General features: G+C 44.3%; 1 protein-coding gene across 1 annotated transcript in view; it reads right to left on the reverse strand.

Annotated features, from left to right (window-relative positions):
- Nucleotides 1-18990, reverse strand: part of dlg2 (discs, large homolog 2) — a gene marked incomplete at both ends in the record, with an annotated part of 222832 nt that overhangs the window by 91084 nt on the left and 112758 nt on the right. Inside the window, one exon of the mRNA XM_083645376.1 lies at nucleotides 4102-4155. Within this exon, the coding sequence (XP_083501502.1) occupies nucleotides 4102-4155 (54 nt within the window). The remainder of the gene's footprint in view (nucleotides 1-4101; nucleotides 4156-18990) is intronic.

An 18990-nucleotide genomic window follows, 5' to 3' on the forward strand; every position in this document is an offset into this window, starting at 1 on the left:
ATAGATGGTCAGTTTGCCTCTTTTGATCAGTTGAAAACAAAATTCAATATTCCGAATTCCCACCTTTTTAGTTACTTCCAAATTCGACATTATATTAAACAAATACTCCCTAATTTCGAACCTAGGGAGTTGCCCATTCTATGAACTCCTGCAGCTTCCTCCAGACTTCAAACATTTGATATCACGCTTTGTATCTATTTACTACTCCTGTGCCCTCCAACCATTTGAAAGAAGCTTGGTCCGCTGAACTGGGGCTTGAGGTGTCTGGTGACATTTGGGCCGAAGGTTTGTCTAGAATTCAAACTTGCTCGATTAATGCCAGGTACAAACTTATTCAATTCAAGGTCATCCATAGACTTCATTACTCAAAGACCAAATTACACAGAATTTATCCATCAGTGTCTCCATTATGTGACAGATTTAAGGGTGCCGAGGGCTCCTTATCACATCTTTCTTGGCTCTGTCTGCATTTAAATGAGTTCTGGCACAACATATTTCAGTGGTTTGGTTGTTCAGAAGCTGCTTTAAGCTACCCAGTAGAAGAACAAGCGGCACTGATGCTGGTCATGGTGGCTGCCAATTTTTTTTTTTGACAAACTGGAAGTTGTCAAGCCCCCCCCCCCCCCCCCCCGTTTTCAGAATTGGCTTAAAGAAATCATCATAATTATACAGATGGAGAGAATACGTTATCACAAATCCAAAGTGCCAAATAAATTCTTGAAAATATGGGGTCCATTTGTTGATGATCTTGAAAGATAAATAACCACTTTGTAATGTCACAACTCATGTAACCATCCTTCACTCTGTATACCTGAGATTGTAACCTTCTGAAACATGCCGCAAAATTAATCAGTATTATGTGTCTGGTAGCTCCCTTTTTATCTTGTTTTGTTTTGTTTTTGTTTTTGTTGTCTTTGTTATTGTTGTTGTGGTTGTCATCATTGTTGTGATTGTTGTTTAAGTTTCATGACTGTTTGTCTTTAAGTATTAATATAAAACTGAAAATAAAATATGTAAAAAAAAAAGTGACTGAGTGATGAGTGACTCGCCTGGCTGGTTTCTCAGGGTCCCCTTGTGTGGGACCCCAGGCGCAATATCTCCCACAAGCACATAAGCGGCTACTAATCACATTGTAATATTGAATATTGATCATATGTATGTTTTATTTTTTTATTTTCCTGTGTCTGAGCGTGTTCGTTTGTCGCGTCTGTGCATTGTTCTCAAAATTTTTAAATAAAATATTGAAAAAAGAAAAGCAGGTGGATCCCAAACACGGCCACTAAAATGTGACAATTTTCTCATGAACAAGACACCACGGGCCCTATCTTCCCAAAAGCACTAATTTAGCATTTGCGCTAGTTTAACGCCGTGCGCAATGCAAATTGGGGGCGGACACAAGCGCATGCCTGTGATAATTGTACTGGGCATAGGCTGCCACATACCAAAGCAAGCGTTTCAGCGCAAAAATTTGGGGATAGATGGCATTATCCTATCGTCAGCAGTGCGCAATTACTTTGCGCTAAGAGCTTTGAAAATACCTCGCTTCCTTTTGGATATGTCATAACGCACATCCTTGCCATGCCAGGACATCAAATTATGCTGCTAAAATTGGGTATTAGCAGATAATTCAGTGAGACAATCAACTATAACACACTGAGAAACTTTTATCACATCGCAAAGAGGGAAATTAATTGAGAAAACTTGTTGGACAATGGACATAGGCTATTTACCTTCATAACCCGGAGGGTCGTTGGCACCACAGACGATCTGTCAATAAGCTCTCTCTGTCCTCGCATGAGTGAGTAGACTCTATTACGCATGGAGAGAATTACAGCATATTGCATGCCTCGTGCAAACAGCCATTGCAAGACGGGAATCTGATTGGTTTTGATTGACGTAATGCCCAGCATTGCCTGGCCACACCCGTGAATAATTCTGGTAGTTAAAGGTCCCATTCCGTGCAAAAGCTGTTTTTACTTGTAAATGCATATTTACTGCTGTCAGCCCTCCCTGTAATGAGTGGTCACACGCTCAGAACTGCCACAGTTGGATTTGTCCCTATCCAGCGTCCCCCTGCAGTCTCCTCCAAGCGACACCCCCAAACGCTTCGTTTGCCCAGAGGGGAATTGGGACGTCACTAGCTTCCTCCTGCATACTGCGCGGGTCTCTCTCACACAAGCTACCTGCACCATTTTGTCTATAGCCACAAAATTAACACTTCTAGCTGGAGCGACGCCAACTGTACGTGATCCAGCAACTGCAGAGGTGCATTCGGTAAGTCTAGGCATTTTGAGATGTCCTCTTTAGCGTAGTACCGTTAAGTTAACGATAACTCGCAACCTAGCGTGCTGGTCCACAGACGCTAATCTGATTGGCCGCTGGGAGCCTGGGGCGGGCTCTCCCTCAGCGGCCAATGGGAACTGTTAGTTCTGAATATATTATAGAAACAGGCCATTCTTGGGAAGCGACGAGATGAGGAAGTGAGAACTCCGTCACAACAAACGGGGTTGCTATATTTTCGACAGATTAATCCAGAATCATGTTTTATGGACCAGAGACACACGTTTTTAAGAGGTTACAGCTGCACGAATTGGGACCTTTAAGACCGCCCAAATCCCGTTTGTGCAGGCATTTTGCGGCACAGATGATTTTGGCACGGCTCTAATTTGCGCTTGCGACACGTGCCGTGAACGTTTGCACATCCCCGCCAAGAATTGCATCTGCAAGATATTTCGGGGCTGTTTTAACTTAGAAATCAGGGAGGTCACGTCTACCAGACAATTTTATCACTTTTAAACAGTTACATTTCTGTATAAATCATTACAAGTATGCTCCCGTGAGGTGGGGATGCTTTTTTTTGCTGCTGGGCGAGGGAGAAAAACTCGGCAGAACACCTGGACAAATGCACAAGGCGGACTGTTATCTTGCCTGCATTAAGGCACGCGCAAACGCTAATAGGGGATATCGCCTGTCGGAAGATAGGGCCCCATCTCTCTGTACCTATGCTCCAATCAGACCCCACCTCTCTGTACCTAAGCTCCAATCAGGCGGCGTTCCTTCGCCACGCACCGCTGCACCATTTATTTGTTTTGATGTAAAACACTGTGTGAAGTGCTACAGAGGGTCTTTAGAACATCTTGTGCTCGTCTTTTATTCATGACGAGCATCAATAATTCAGCGCGGCGACCTCATTTGTTTTACCAAGATATGTTTTGCGTGATTAAACCTACCGATATACCGTTTTAGGCTGAATGGTGATACACAATATGTATGTGTATTTTCTACAAAGCAGGCTAAATGTTCAGGTTCGGATCACTTCTACTCAAACTCAGAAGTTCCCTATTGTATTCTTTAGATGCGGTTCCATTTAAACATGCTTTAATCAACGAGACGTACAGTACATGTATTGATTGGTCTAGCGCAGGGGTAGGCAACCTGCAGCTCTTTAGCACCTTTTCAGTGGCTCCCAGTGGCTTTGACAAAAAATTGTGGAAAAGAATAACGGTTATTTTTGAACTTATCATTGTTGTAGGCCTAAAGTGATTCTTACATCCTCCAATTGTACAAATGCGTATACACTGAATTAAAAAGAAGTTGTAACATTTCAGTCAACTAAAATGTGTGTAATGCTAGTTTTGTGGCAGCTCAGAGGATGGTAAAGCATGGAAAGCCATTCACGGACGGGGAATACATGAAAGAACCGTTCATTAAAATATTAGAGCATCTATTCTCAGACTTAAAATGCAAAACTCAAGATAGTTCTGAAGATTACAGTAAAGATAAGCCACTATCTGCAAAGACCGTCAAGGCCAGGGCCATAACAATGGCACCAAACATCCCCAGTCAGCAAATCAAGAACATCAATTCAGTTCCAGCATGCTCAACTGCCTGCGATGAGTCATGCTCATTTAGACCCATTAGTCATGTTTAGACTTCATAGGCTGTTACCTTCATTATAAGGCTCAAATATATTGTGCAGCTCCAGATAGATTTTCTTATTTACTTTTTGGCCAAAAATTGCTCTTTTGATAGTAAAGGTTGCCAACCCCTGGTCTAGCAAGAAAAAAATGACAAAAAAAAAGACACAAAAGAGAAACTCACGTAAGGTACTGATTCCAAAGTGTCAGTGTTGACTATTATTGGGGCAGGGCTGGCCTGTAATGGAGAGGGAGAGATAGAGACAAAAAGTGGTAAGACCTCAGTAAGCAGGATTACGGTGGTGGCGGTAGATTGAGGTGCCTGGGTCCACCACTGTCCTACTTTCCATAAATGGATCCAGGCGACGAGCTTCTGGATCATACTGTGACTTCACTCTGATCATACTGTGACTTCACTCTGCAACATCAACAATTTAACAACCTCTCCATTTGCTGGATTGTACCATAACACCCCCCCCCCCCTCTCTCTCGTAAGCAGAGCTCTGATACAGCCATCATAACACCCCCCCCCCCTCTCTCTCGTAAGCAGAGCTCTGATACAGCCATTACAGCTGAGCAGTTGGGATGGCAGCAGAGGATATTAAGTGAGCGGACAGAATCAGCTTGCATGATAGCTACATGCTACATCTATTTGATATCGACACCTTACAATATCTGGGATACCGAAGATGCTTAAGTATGCAAAATGTATCATCCGTACAAGGTGGTGGCTTGTGTTGGTATGTACCTGTAATACATGAAAAATAAATGCGAATGTCCAACTTTACATGATGGCAACAACAGTCAAGTTGTGCCAAAGAGTAAAATACACATAGCACAATAAAGGCACAGAGGACAAACTTCTCATTACCTTCCGTTTTTTATAACATTTTATACCACAGTTGCAAAATTTCTGATCTGTGCAGGACAGCAATTTAAAACATAATAATATCTAACTGTACAACTTTAAATAATTGCAACAAATGAGTCAACATGCTGGTTAGATCTCAAGTTGCATGATCTTGCTTCTCCACCTGACAGCATGATACTCAGCAGTTGATCTTCGGTCCGTATTGTGATACCTCATGGTATGTTTGATTCTCAGCGCAGTAATACCACAGTCATACTGTCAATCCTGTTAGTGTGAGACTGTGCACGAAATGAAGCCAATGTGACTCAAAATGGTTTCCCCTGATGGCTCCTGGAAGCCGAACAGATGGTTAAAAGACAGGACTCCGGGCGTCCCGGTAGTGCAGCAGTAGATTCCCTGCCTACCAACATGAGGGTTGCAGGTTCGAGCCCCCGTGTTAAATCCAACTTGGTCGGGTGTCCATACAGGCAAAATTGGCCGTGTCTGCAGGTGGGAACATGGATTAATGTGTCCTGGTCGGTTGGGGTGCCTGTTCAGGGGGGAGGGGAACTGGGGGAATAGCGTGATCCTCCCACTTCAAAAGACGCTGCTGCTCAGGGATGCATTTGGAGATTCCTTTGAAATTCGCCCTTTGATTTCTATCCATACAAGATGAATAGAACAGGGCAATAACAAAAGTAAGGCCTAATAATTTCTCTATGAATAATTATCACGAGAAAGAATGCAATGCATATCAATTAGTATACCATGTGTGTCAGGGATGAGAGCACTTCAGAATTTGCATATCTTTGCATTTTTATAACAGTTACCTTATGTCGTAGCAATTTCTAGGCCACACACGTAGTCCATGTGTGGTGATATTACTGATGGTAGCTATAGGGATTACTGTACTCTGTACAGTTCAGACACAGGCGTAATTCCCTGCTTTGTGTTCTCTGAGAGTGCCTGAGAGACCCGGACCTGCTCTGCATCTGAGTGGCTCGATGCTGTGAAGGCAGGGGGTTTGCTTGATGGTCTGGAGTCAGGACTGAGTCACTTAACCTTTCCACTCATGTCCCCTGGCTGCCACAACTAGCTATTTACTAGTGTACACCAGGGAGCTCATCCTGTATTACACCCGGCAAGACTATTAGTTAACATGACCAAGTTGCTTGGACAAAAAAACACTTGGACAAAAAAACATTTTGATATGAATACATGTTTGGCTGCGGTCTGTTATTGTTATTAATATAACACAATAGTGATTCAATCTATATTAGTAGAGTGGATAAGCACAATAATCGTGCCCTTTTTGAGAAAAACGTGAAATTTCACACATGGTTAGGAAATACCATAAGATTTATTTTAAGATTGGGAGGGAAGTCAGATTTGACCAAAATTACAAGATGGCCGGCATTTCCCCCCCGTCAAATGTACAAATGTGCTTGTAACAATTGTGCACTTCTTAAAAAAAACATGAAATTTCTCACATGGTGAGTGAATACCATAAGGTTTATTTTAAGATTGGGAGGGAAGTCAGATCTGACCTCAAATCCAAGATGGCCACCATTTCCCCGAGTCCAATGTACAAATGTGCTTATAAAAATGTTGCACCTTTTCAGAGAAGCATGACATTTCTCACATAGTGAGTGAATACCATAAGGTTTATTGTCAGATGTGGAGGGAAGTCAGATTTGGCCTCAAATCCAAGATGGCCACCATTGCTCCCTATTCTAATGTTCAAGTGTTAAATCTGACTTCCCTCCCAATCTTAAAATAAATCTTATGGTATTCCCTAACTGTGTGGAACTGTGTGCAATTTCAGGTTTTTCTCAAAAAGTGCACCATTCCTCTATTTTTGGGAGCTAATCCACTTTACTATATGAGTGCATGAATGCTTAACATTTTATGTTACAAACACTCACGTGTCCGGTAGATCTTTCCTAGCCTGGGTAAACCCATCCCCCACGTGACCTGCTCTCAGACCTGTTCTCAGTCACTATGCTAGTGACTGGGAACTGAGAGAGCAGGTCACGTGGGGGCTGGGTTTACCTAGGCTAGATCTTTCCTGGGCCAAAATCCCCTGGCACACAGGAAGGAAGCAATGCATTTTACATTCCCGCTTTGTTTGGAATAAGCAGATTGGGGAACAGCAAAGTCAGCAGGAATTATCCATATATTCTAAAGGTTAATTGCCTGAAATTATCCCAATGTTAGGCTCAAATGAATGATGCAGAGATTGCCTTTTACATCAATTACTGCATGAACACATTTTCACACTCGGCCTGTTTCTGCCGTTCGAGTGAGTGTGTGGACATGTGTACACAAATGAAATTAGACTCATGGTTCTTTTCCCATGTACAGTAAGAGAACTGGGGTGGGTGGGGGGTGGAGACTAGAGTAAACTCACTCATGTTCATGTTTTCTGGTTCATTTAAGGTCTGCTGGGGTCAGTTTAATTTCTGTTCTGTTCTCTTCCTAGAAAAATCCCATTACTGAAACATATTACCTGTAGGGCTGAACAATGATGCCATTATTTCTCTTCAGTACAGTGATGTATAGATTTTTTTATATACAGTATATATATATATATATATATATATATATATATATATATTTGTTTTTACTATTGAGCAGCTTTGAGCTGCATTTTATATTATGAAAGGTATGTTATGGTACTGTATGAAAGGCTCTATAAATAAAGTGTATGATTTATATTACTATAAGTGTTTCATGCAACAATTTTGGAGGATCTAGGCACAGCATGTCCTGCTAATACCACCCAACTTGCTTGCAGTTCCTCTCTGAGCTAAACCTGAAAACGGTTTCTGAAATTAATGTATCTCGTTCAAATGTATGCGTTCCTGAATTCTGTGTGTGTGTGTGTGTGTGTGTGTGTGTGTGTGTGTGTGTGTGTGTGTGTGTGTGTGTGTGTGTGTGTGTGTGTCCCTGTGCGTCAGAGAGTCAGTGACAGAGAGACTGATTTTAAGAGAGGGAGATAGATTACCATTCGCCGGCTGTGCGGGGTAGCGAAGCCACTCAATGATTGAAGGAAAAATGGTGTTTGTGAGGGGAATGATGATAGGGATTAGGACGCAATTTGCTTGCTGTGCACGGCTGCTAATCATATGAATGAGTTCCCGGCCATTCTTAGAAAGGGAGAGAGAGAGAGAGAGAGGAAGAGGAAGAGGGAGAGTGAGAGAGAGAGGAAGAGAGAGAGAGTGAGAGTGAGAGAGAGAGGAAGAGAGAGAGAGAGAGGAAGAGGAAGAGAGAGTGAGAGAGGAAGGGAGAGAGTCAAGAGTTGCTTTCTACATAGATACAAGGATAATTCGCTCCACTTCATTGTAAACATAAGCACCCACCACTGACTGGCGCAAGTATTATAGCACAAGAACACACACACACACACACACACACACACACACACACACACACACACACACACACACACACACACACACAATACAAAATATGGACGTAGCCACCATGACATTACCCATGCTGTTTTGTGGACTCACGTCTTAAAGCCTCAAGTTTGGCATTTTGACCGTATTTGTGTCTTTGTTGGCAGACAGAGCGACCAGCACAGTAATCAACGAGCTGACAAATCAATGGAGAATCAATGGATCACCTGTCAATCACGGCCAAAAGCATAGTCTGTTTTATCATCTATTTTACTCTAATTTACAAATTGACCATAATGCTGTATTGAAGAAGACTTGAAAATAGTGATTGAGAACATAAATAGGAAAGTGTTTACTGAGGTAATAAATCAAGTGAGAAGTAGGGTCATTTCCCCACTGACTTCTATACAATCGTAATTCTTTTTGTTGCTGTATTATCGGGCGAGTTGTATAAAAATTCATGCCCCGTACAGTTGTCATGAACGGTGAAATTAACTATCGAGACCAGTTTTTTTTTACCAGGCTGTAAACATGTTTATTTCTGCTGTAAAGTCATACATTTTAACATGGGGACTGACTTGCTTTTGCAGCCAACCTCAAGTGGCCATTCGAGGAACTGCAGTTTTTGGTACTTCCGTGTTGGCTTCATTTTTCAGAAGCGAAGGTTGGGGCTTGACACACATACAGGGCTCTATCTTCCCCCTTGCCTTAGGCGCTAAACTGGCGTTAAACGCAAAAAAGACACGCTTTGCACCTGCCTACCCGTGACTTGGGAAGATAGCATCATGTTTTTACGCCTCGAAATGCGCTTTAGGCTGAGGATGCGTGGCGCAGTGCCAGAATAGGCCAGAATGGGCGTTTCGGGCTTAAATACCAGCCTAAAGCGATCTTCCCAACTGGCGTTAATTTTGCGGTTAGCGCTTTTCAAAAGCAGGCCTTATTCAGTGCGCCTGCCCCGGGGATGCACCCACGGTGTTATTCAATCACGCTTTCTGCCCTCTCTCTCTCACGCGTCAATTTCTGCCCCTATAGCGCACTGCAAGCATCAGATCTGAAATGTAGGCTACAACACAGAATGACAGAAACATCACTATTTTGGGGGAAAGTCCATTAATTTATATGTAGGCACTAGGCAGGCACAATGACCGATGAAAAAAAGTTGTTATACCGTAGTTTTGAGCCCCTGTCATTCAGAGACTGTTGCATCATCATCCTACCTCATCTGCCGTGCAGAGGGGGAGAGGAAAAGGCAGCGAGAGAAAACGATGCAATGAATCTGTCCAAACTTTCACCAATCAAATCTCATCATGACATCCAGGGATAGGCTATATTCTTCTAGCCGATGCGTTTAGAACATTGTTCTCAGTTTGCTCTTGGAGCTCGAAAGGGAAGAATGTGACTGGTTTACTGCAGATCGCCAATGGCCACAGTTGTGAATAATTCTACGCTGAAAAAGGCGTGGTTAAATGGTTAGCGCCGGCTTTAGCGCCGAGGAAAAATTAGGGAATGCACCTGACCACGCCCACTAATAGCGCTAGGCCAAGCCATAAACACAAATTTAAGGCCAGGGGGAAGATAGAGCCCCCAGACTTTCTGCTTCCCTCCTCAGACAGAAAGGCTCTGGTTTGTACGTCCATATAAAGGGAGACAAACAGGCTCTTGTATAACAAATCTGCCCGTTATGCTGAAGAGGAGGAAGCTGCCATAATCCAATTGCAGGTCAGAGGGGTTGTGGCATTAATCTTATTCCTGTCATCAGTGGCGGAGGGTACACCGGGGCAGAGGGTGCGCCTGCCCAGGGCCGACTCGTCACAGTGGGCCGCCATAAAAAAAAATAAAAAAAATTGCAGGCCAGGCCACCGGGCATCGGCCCGACGTGCCCGATTATGCAGTCCGCGCCTGTCTGTGTGTGAGAGAGAGAGGGAGACAGGGACAGACAGGGTGCTGTCTGTGACAGCCTGTCGCTGTCCATCTGCGGTGGTGCTGAACCGAGGGCTGTGCCTCGGTGCTGAAACATCTGAAGAGGCCTGGCTGGCAACCTGTGTTTTTCTTTTTCTTCTTCAGAACAAGCTTGTCTGTAAAGTGGCTTCACTGTAGGCTTTCTTGGACATAATATTACTTGGCTCAATGAGTGACAAATTGTGTTTTCGGATATAGGGGCTATCAGCTATTTTACAAAAAATCTTAAAATGACTTTATTTAATAAAGTCAGTGGTGTGAGTGTGAGAGGAATTCAATCAATAGACAATAACATTGGTGTGTTTAAAATGAGATATTCCACTAAATATGGCTAAAACAACGGCCGGCGGCGTGGACCCCCCTAAAAGCTTCGCCCCATCTGGGCTGATAGGGTCGCTCCGCCCCTGCCTGTCATGGATGCTTTCTGCTGACCTCTGCCTGTCTGCTTGCCAGCGATCACACAGGTCAACAGCATGGAAAGGCAAACCCCAACTGTTATCTCAGTGTTTGTTTGTTACTTGTGCATGCATAAGTAACAAACAAACAAACAAAACAACAAAATGCTGGCCAGTGCCACAGAAAATTAGAGAATGCAACTGAAATACGTATATGAGCGTCAGATATTTGCATGTACTGCAGTTAACCCTACAACATTATGCACTGCATACAGTACATACACATTACATACAGTCCTGCTGCCACTACTACTACTACTACTACACACGCATGGACACACACACACACACACACACACACCGAGAAGTAATGGCCACTCAACTGAGTGCATAAATGACATGCTCAGATGCACTTGTGCTTATTTCTGTTCTTGCTCATGCTTCCTGATGTCGCCACGGGATCAACTGCCTCCAAACAGCACATTAAGCCACTGGGCCAGCAGAATGGCAAGCATAGCCTATCAATTATTGAAATATGAGTGAGTATCCTGTCAAGATAGAAAATTATTCAAATTCCAGCTTCCTTGGCTCACACTGGGGGCTGAACAGCAGGTGAATTAAACATATTCACCCCCCAATTCACTGATAAAGCAAACACACAACTTTCATCAGCTAAAATGACAGTTATTGAATTATTATTATTGAGTTATTCAACAGTTGGTTGAATTTTGTAGGAGTCATGTGGATCATGGTTGAGGTGAAAAACCCTGCGCACTGCAGTGATGTCATCAGGTTGTGGGGAGCAATGATATAGCATCAGATATTTCAGATGTGACACAGCGAAGCTCGAACTGCTTGTATTTCTTTAGTCTCTTGTTGGGTTTTGCTCAATAATTCAGCGGCACCACTTCTGAGTGTAGTGGCTCATGAAAAAATGGGGGCCCATCAATAATTCACCAGCATCCCGTGTAAAAATAGTCAACAACACAATGTGAGATGTGCGGGCAGAGCGAGAGGAAGGAGGTGGAAATGTGAAGTGGAACGGACAGACCACTGAGCTATATTAAATGTGGAGACTGTGTAACTCCACCTCCTCCCAGTAGGCTCTTTTCAGGCTAAAATACCTACGATTTAGTGAACCAGATTCTGCGCAGTAGCTCCGTTGGTTTGGAACCTGTGTGAGGTCCCCGCCCCTCTGAACTTTTCTATGTAGCTGCTGGTTCTAGATTTGCGCACAGTGCATTGTGTATTTATATATAGACAATCCTCTAGCTCTGTAAATATGGCACTTTAAGTTCTAATCATTTTTGTCTCGCCAAAAGTAACCATGTTGATTCCCACTATGAGGTGAGTTTATCAAAATGATGCCTGTACGCCAGTGTACGGAAATCTGATTTTCGTTGTCGGAGATTGAGCTCCTATCAGCCAGAGTCCCGGCTGCTCGAGCTGGGGAAACTTAACCTCGTCATAGGGGGGAAATTATCTGATGAACTGATCTTGTGTCTGCTTGTGTGACTCTTGCGTGACATTATGCTCCAAAGGCTAGCAACAGCTAACGTTAGCTGATGGCTGGTGGTTGTGTGCTAAACTTGTGTGGGCCCCATGTTATACCCGGGAGTTGTAACGTTATGAAACACATTTCCTGGCATACGCAGGCAGTTGGACAACCTGGTAAGTTCTGAAATTATGTCTATTGCGTTATTCCAGCTAACGTTATCGGTTGTTAGCAACGTTATGCCGACCGTGAAAGGCTAGCGCTTGTGCAAGCTAACACAGCCTTTTTTATTGCTATGAACAGGCTGTTAGCGTGCACCCGTTAAAACCGATAACATTAGCTGGAGTAATAAAACATATTTTCTGAACTTACCACTTCAGTGCCCAACCAACGTTATCCTTGCGCACCTTTCTCAAAACAATGTCCTTTTTATTGCGGTTTAATCACACATCAAGCAGCGTCTGGTCTATGTAACCTAGGTCTATGAGGGGACCAGCAGTGACGGCTTGAGACTGGCTGCATTAGCTGTCAATCATCCCTTTTTAGTGAAATAACTACTTAAAAACAAACTGATCAGAAAAATGAGCACTTGGACATAAATTAGCATGATAGGAACTACCGAAAATGATAGAAACCACATTTGGAAAAAAAAATACTTTGATTGTTTAGTTTGGCTCATTTCCCATCCACTAACATGGCGGAGGCGGGACTTGTGACATACTGGGACCGGCCGCCAGAGCAGCGATCTGACATGCTGTTGCCTCACTATAGAGAGCTGAGATGGCATCCATCTTTTCTATGTTGATGGGACAGACTAGCTTGGCTACGGAAGCCGGAAATGTTAAAGAAATGGACAACCAGAAGGTCGTCTATTCGAATTCCCGGCATGATATGAGACTACTACTGATATGGTATAAGTGTAGTCTTTCCAGGCTTTAGCATTATGTGAGAATCCTCGTTCTCACTCGTAAAATCTGGGTTGTAGGACAACCCTAACGTTTTAAAGGCTGCATCCATCTATCTATCCATCTATCCATCTATCCATCTATCTATCTATCTATCTACCTAAGTTTGGCTATGTGGACTCTGTTTGTCTGTCTGTCTGTTTGTTTCAAGAATTTTGTCTGGCCACAGCTTTACGTGCGATCGGGCTGAAACTTTGTGTAAAGTGTAAAGAGCACCCTGAGTTGACGGAGCCAGATTTTTTAAATTAGGGCAGATTAATTGCCCTAATTGCCCTAAGGCTGATTGACCTAAGGCTGAGGCTATAGTTCAGTGATGATGTCATCAGTGATAATGTCATCAGTGATGTCATGCATCATTGTGACATCACTGATGATGTCATCAGTGACACACACACACACACACACACACACACACACACATGAGAGAGAAACTGAGGGAGAGAGACTGAGGGAGAGGGAGAGAGAGGAGAGGGAGAGAGAGAGGCGAGAGAGACTAAGGGAGAGAGAGAGGGACTGAGGGAGAGAGAGAGTCAATAGGGCAGGCGAGGCCACGCTGCAGCCGAGCTGTGGGCGAGGCCACGCAGCGGCTGAGCTGCGTATGCCAGGGCCAGCTCGGCGAGCTGCAGGGTGGGCGAGGCCGCATAGTGGCTGAGCTAGCGAGCCCGCTAGCTCAATAATAATAATAAAGAACAATGATCATCAACATTTTATTTCAATATGATTTCAAAGAGTTGCACCTGCAGAAATATGAGACACACAAATAAGGCAGTTTTTTTTACAGAGCAGGTGAAACAGCTGTACAGTATGTTATGTCCTTTATCTCCTCCTCATGTATTCATTAGGATCCTCCCTGTGTGCCAGCTGATACTCACTGTCCCGCACGCGGCCCATATTTCAAAGGCAGCGCTATAGCTAGAAAGCAGGTAATGCTGACTGCCTGGGCCCCCCTGCAATCTCCCTGCCGTGCTTCTCCCATAGCTAGATGATGGATGGTGTCCCATTACCTCCTGCTGGCCTCGCCTGAGGCCATTTCACTCGTGCTATGGTTACACAAACACCACGTATCCCGACAATTAAATCCACAATCATGATTTCCTTGAGTATCTCATTTTTGTATACTTACTGATGGTTAATTATTTTTGTTTCCAACTTTCAGATACCATCTTAACTGGACATACTGTACAGATCCATTTTACCCCATTGTAAACAATCAATCCAGATGGAAGCAGATGGTTTACTGCTTTAAAACGCAACGCTTTACGACCACAAACTAGGTTATTTAATAAAGGGTGAAACATTTCCTCAAACCAATGACACAATATGAATAATGACTGTGATAATATTCAGATCCAAATGTCCACATATATTTATCACACAGAGAGGAGCACGTTGTCATCAGACCTGCAGGCTCCTATGCATTTTATAGTATGCTTACTGTAGAAAATAATCTAAAATACTGATATTTTGATTGATTTCAGACTATGATGTAGATTCTATGTACTACGTCGTAGTTTCTATTGCAACTGGATTGCTGACAAAATCTGGTGGTAAAAAAGGAGTTAAAAACATGCATCTATATGCATGGGCACGTATACACATTCATACTTTAAAGTGGTAATTCTTAGATTACCACTTTAAAGTATACATGTGTATTATGTGCCCATGCATACTTAAGTGGTAATCCAAGAATTGCCACTTAAAGTATCCATGTGTATTACACATGTGCATACTTTAAGTGTTGGTGTTTCTCCACTGCACTTCCCACAGATCACCTGTCAATCAATCATTGTGTCCAGTACTGTGACGTCTTTTTCTTTGGATTTTCTGTTGATGCAGTTTGAGTTTATCTTTTCTTTGTCTGTTCAACCATGTTGGCTATATCACTGCTCACCAACCATGTTGGCTATCACTGCTCACCAACCATGTTGGGTATCACTGCTCACCAACCATGTTGGCTACCACTGCTCACCAACCATGTTGGCTATCACTGCTCACCAACCATGTTGGCTACAACTGCTCACCAACCATGTTGGCTACCACTGCTCATCAACCATGTTGGCTACAACACTGCTCACCAACCATGTTGGCTACCACTGCTCACCAACCATGTTGTCTACAACACTGCTCACCAACCATGTTGGCTACCACTGCTCACCAACCATGTTGGCTACCACTGCTCACCAACCATGTTGGCTACAACACTGCTCACCAACCATGTTGGCTACCACTGCTCATCAACCATGTTGGCTACCACTGCTCACCAACCATGTTGGCTAGTATGGCTACCACTGCTCACCAACCATGTTGGCTACAACATTGCTCACCAACCATGTTGGCTACCACTGCTCACCAACCATGCAGTTCTTCTTCTGTTTAGTCCAAACAAACCGGAAATGTAAAATACACTGATCACTGTTGTGTTTTATCAATCCATAATGGTGAGAAGTAAAACAGACATTGATTTATACAGTTTTGTGGATGTCTATTGATAAATAATAGACATCCACAAGAAAACCTGAAAAATGAAGACTGCATCTTTTAAAGTCCTTTCTCATGTGGTGTTTCCATCAATTTGTACAAACCTTTCATCTCTCTCTCTAGATTCTGAATGAAAAACGAAGCAAAGCAAAATCTCAGTATCAATGAAGGACACACGGTGAGCTGTCTTTCTCACACATGGGAGGCACAAAACACAAATGCGTTACAGTCCCTGATGGCAAAAACCTCTGTGAATCCTCAGAATCCTTTGAGTTAACAGTGCTAGTCCAAGACAAACTCAAACTCAAAGACAAAACACAACACAACACAAAGGCTCTTAAAATTGTTGTCAATACACAGGTTATGACATGACATACAGTAAGCGAGCGCCTATGTAGAAACCTAGCTTGGACGCTGAAGGAAAAAAGGATGAGAGCAGGTACTGTATGCATGCGGCAATTCTCCACTCAGAGACTTTCAGACTTTTTGAAGGCTGATGCTGAATCTGTTATACGACAATTGTTATACAATTAGATCAGTTCCAACATCAGTGAAAATCTTCTGAAAAGCCTATGGAAGGACTGAAAAGCCACTGAAACAGCATTTTGTGAAATAGATATGTCTAACCCTAGTCTCCCCCAACACAAAATACAGAGTGGGCAACAACATCTACATCTTCATCCATTTAGTTCTCCATTAGCACTACAGAAGTCACAGAGTCTCTGGTCAGTGGTGGAACCGGTCGGCGATAACAGAGGGCTTCCCAGACCTTCTTATGACTTTTCAAGGACTTTCCAGGCCCAATTCCCTCAAATGCCAGGACCCAACATGGCATAGGTTGAGACATGGATCAAGGTTAATTACTGTTACAACACTGAGCATTTTTTATAACGAGAACTAGCAGGCTTTACAGACGCTCACAGACAACAAATAAAAAGAGACTTGAATGTGTGAACACTTCTCACCTGTGCTGTGTTAAACCTATTTACTAACCCTGAGTTTTTACCTGATAGGGCTCCTGCCAGTTCTGGATGCAACCGCACTCTGAAGGCCAAAGATCACAGCTGCCCCCCTTGGTGGCTCTTATTGCCACCAAGCACCCGGGGCTCCTGCAAGACGAGTCCTCCGAGTGCCAGGCCATCGCCCGACCCCCCTTCCTGGGCAGCGTGGCCCCGCCGGGCGACGAGCCGTAACGGTAGCCCTGGGACTGGTGCTGAAGTGGCTGGTCGTTCCAGCAGCAGGAGCACGGTGCCTCCCCGCAGCCTCCCCGGCCGTCCAGGTTGGCAAAGCAACTCTGCTGCTTGCTCAAGTAGGCGGTCATGCTGACCCTGCCGCGTTGGCGCTAACCTCTCCGTTCACTTCCCCACTTTGTCCTAAGCTTCTTCTTTTCTCCCTATCCCTGTTTTACTGGAGGGTGTTCCCATACGATCATCAAGCAATGAGACGACACACTATCCTGGGCTGATGATGCACCAGACCGCTGGCTCTGGCAAAATGAATGATGAATGAAACGGACTGGCTGCTGTAGCTGAGCTGGCGAGAGAGAGAGAGAGAGAGAGGGAGAGAGAGAGAGAGAGAGAGAGAGAGAGAGAGACAGTGTGCGGCTGTGTGTGTGCGTGTGTGTGTGACTGAGCTTCTGGAGTGAGAGAACGAGAAATGAGAGAGGGAGAGGGAATGGGGAGGGAGGAGAATAGAGGGAGAGAGAAAGAGAGGGATGGGGATAGAGCAAGAGAATGGATGAGAGTGAAAGTGAGTGTGAGAGAGGAGGGGTTGGGAGGAGAGGAGAGTGAGAGAGGAATGGCAACAGAGAGAGGGGGGCAAAAGAAATGATGGGATCGGGAGAGAGAGATAAGAGCAGCAGGAAATGGAGAGAGAGAGAGAGAGAGAGACAGAGAGAGAGAGAGAGAGAGAGAGAGAGAGAGAGAGAGAGATAGTTGTCTCTGCACTGGTTGCCAGGCCTCTGTCAATAAATGACTGAACTGGCAGCACTGCTTGACAGCATCCACACCTCCAGGCAGAAGCAATCGATGCTTCCCACTGCCGGGAATGGGAGGCGACGGGAGCTTGAACTACAAATCCCTGGACTGCGGCTGCATCCAAGAAGTCAAAGAAGCTCGCCCTCTGCTCTGATACTCCAGCGCTCCGGTTTCAGGGAACTTTGTACACGACATATTGATGAATGGTATTCAAGAAACGGTGGATCCAAATAGATGGAATATGATCTCCTGGCTTAGAGGGGAAAGATGCTTCTGATGTCCTCAACGAGGCCAGAAATTGCACAGGAATAGAAAGGAAGGAGATATTATACCATGAATATGCACTTATGGCATGAAAAAGAATAAGACTAGCATTCAAGGGGACATTGAAGTTCAAAATGCTTTTAATAGGGCTGACACATGAACAAACCCAATGTGCATCGTCCCATGTCTTGGCCTAAGCCGATATGCCAGGATATTTTTTCAGCTCTTTCTCCAATTAAAGGGATTTTTACTTTTCAAACCCTCGAGACTGCCTGGTCTTCCATCATTCTAGTTCTTCTAATTCAGAAATGCTCACGATACAACTGAACCTCCATGTCGCTGATGATCACACTGAAGAGGAAGCACATGTTGTCAGTCAGGGAAGTTGCTTTAGGCTCGTTAATTCAATCTGATCAACAACACACTGTATCTCCTCCCTCTCAACCCCCTTCAGTCAGATGAAATCAGGGTCACGGGACCTTTAGTTGGGAACAATTGATGCCAAACCATGCTTTGGCACGCCTCACGCTGTTTTGAATTGAAACACCCAAATGCACACACGTCATCATGGCCACACATGTATTTAGAACTCTCAAGTGGAAAGGATGTGACTGTGATGGCCGATGCGCTGTGACATGAGAAAAGGGGTATTATCATTACCCATTCCATCTAGCAGAGGCGGCAGTCAGAAGACAGGCTGCGATGGAGAATAATAGCTTATCAGGGCTAACCAAGGCAGCAAACAGCATGCCCTCATAGAGAGAGCATCAGTGTGCACACACACACACACACACACACACACACACACACACACAAGAGATATAACAAGAGATGAGGAGTGTGTGGTAAGCAGAAGCCTGGCTGGATGGATGGCTGGCTGGTTGGTTAGAAAGTGCACAAATCACAAAGACAAAATGGGCAGCGGGAGATTCCCTGCCTACCAACAAAGGGGGGTCGCAGGTTCGAGCCCCTGTTACCTCCATACAGGCACAATTGGCTGTGTCTGTGGTTGGGCAGCCGGATTAAGCGTACTGTATGTGTTCATGGTTGCTGCACTAGTGCTTTGTCTGGTCGGTCTGGGCACCTGTTCGGGGGTAGGGAAACTGGGGTCCTCCCCTGCGCTATGTCCTGCCGATGAAACTCCTCACTGTCAGGTGAAAAGAAATGGCTGGTGACTGCACATGTATCGGAGGAAGCATGTGCTAGTTTACAGCTCTCCCCAGATTGGCAGAGGGGGTGGAGCAATGATTGAGCCAGCAGGGGGAATTGGCCAAGTACAATGGGCCT

Source organism: Poromitra crassiceps (genome assembly GCF_964638095.1).
Source record: "Poromitra crassiceps genome assembly, chromosome: 1".
NCBI lineage: Eukaryota > Metazoa > Chordata > Actinopteri > Beryciformes > Melamphaidae > Poromitra > Poromitra crassiceps.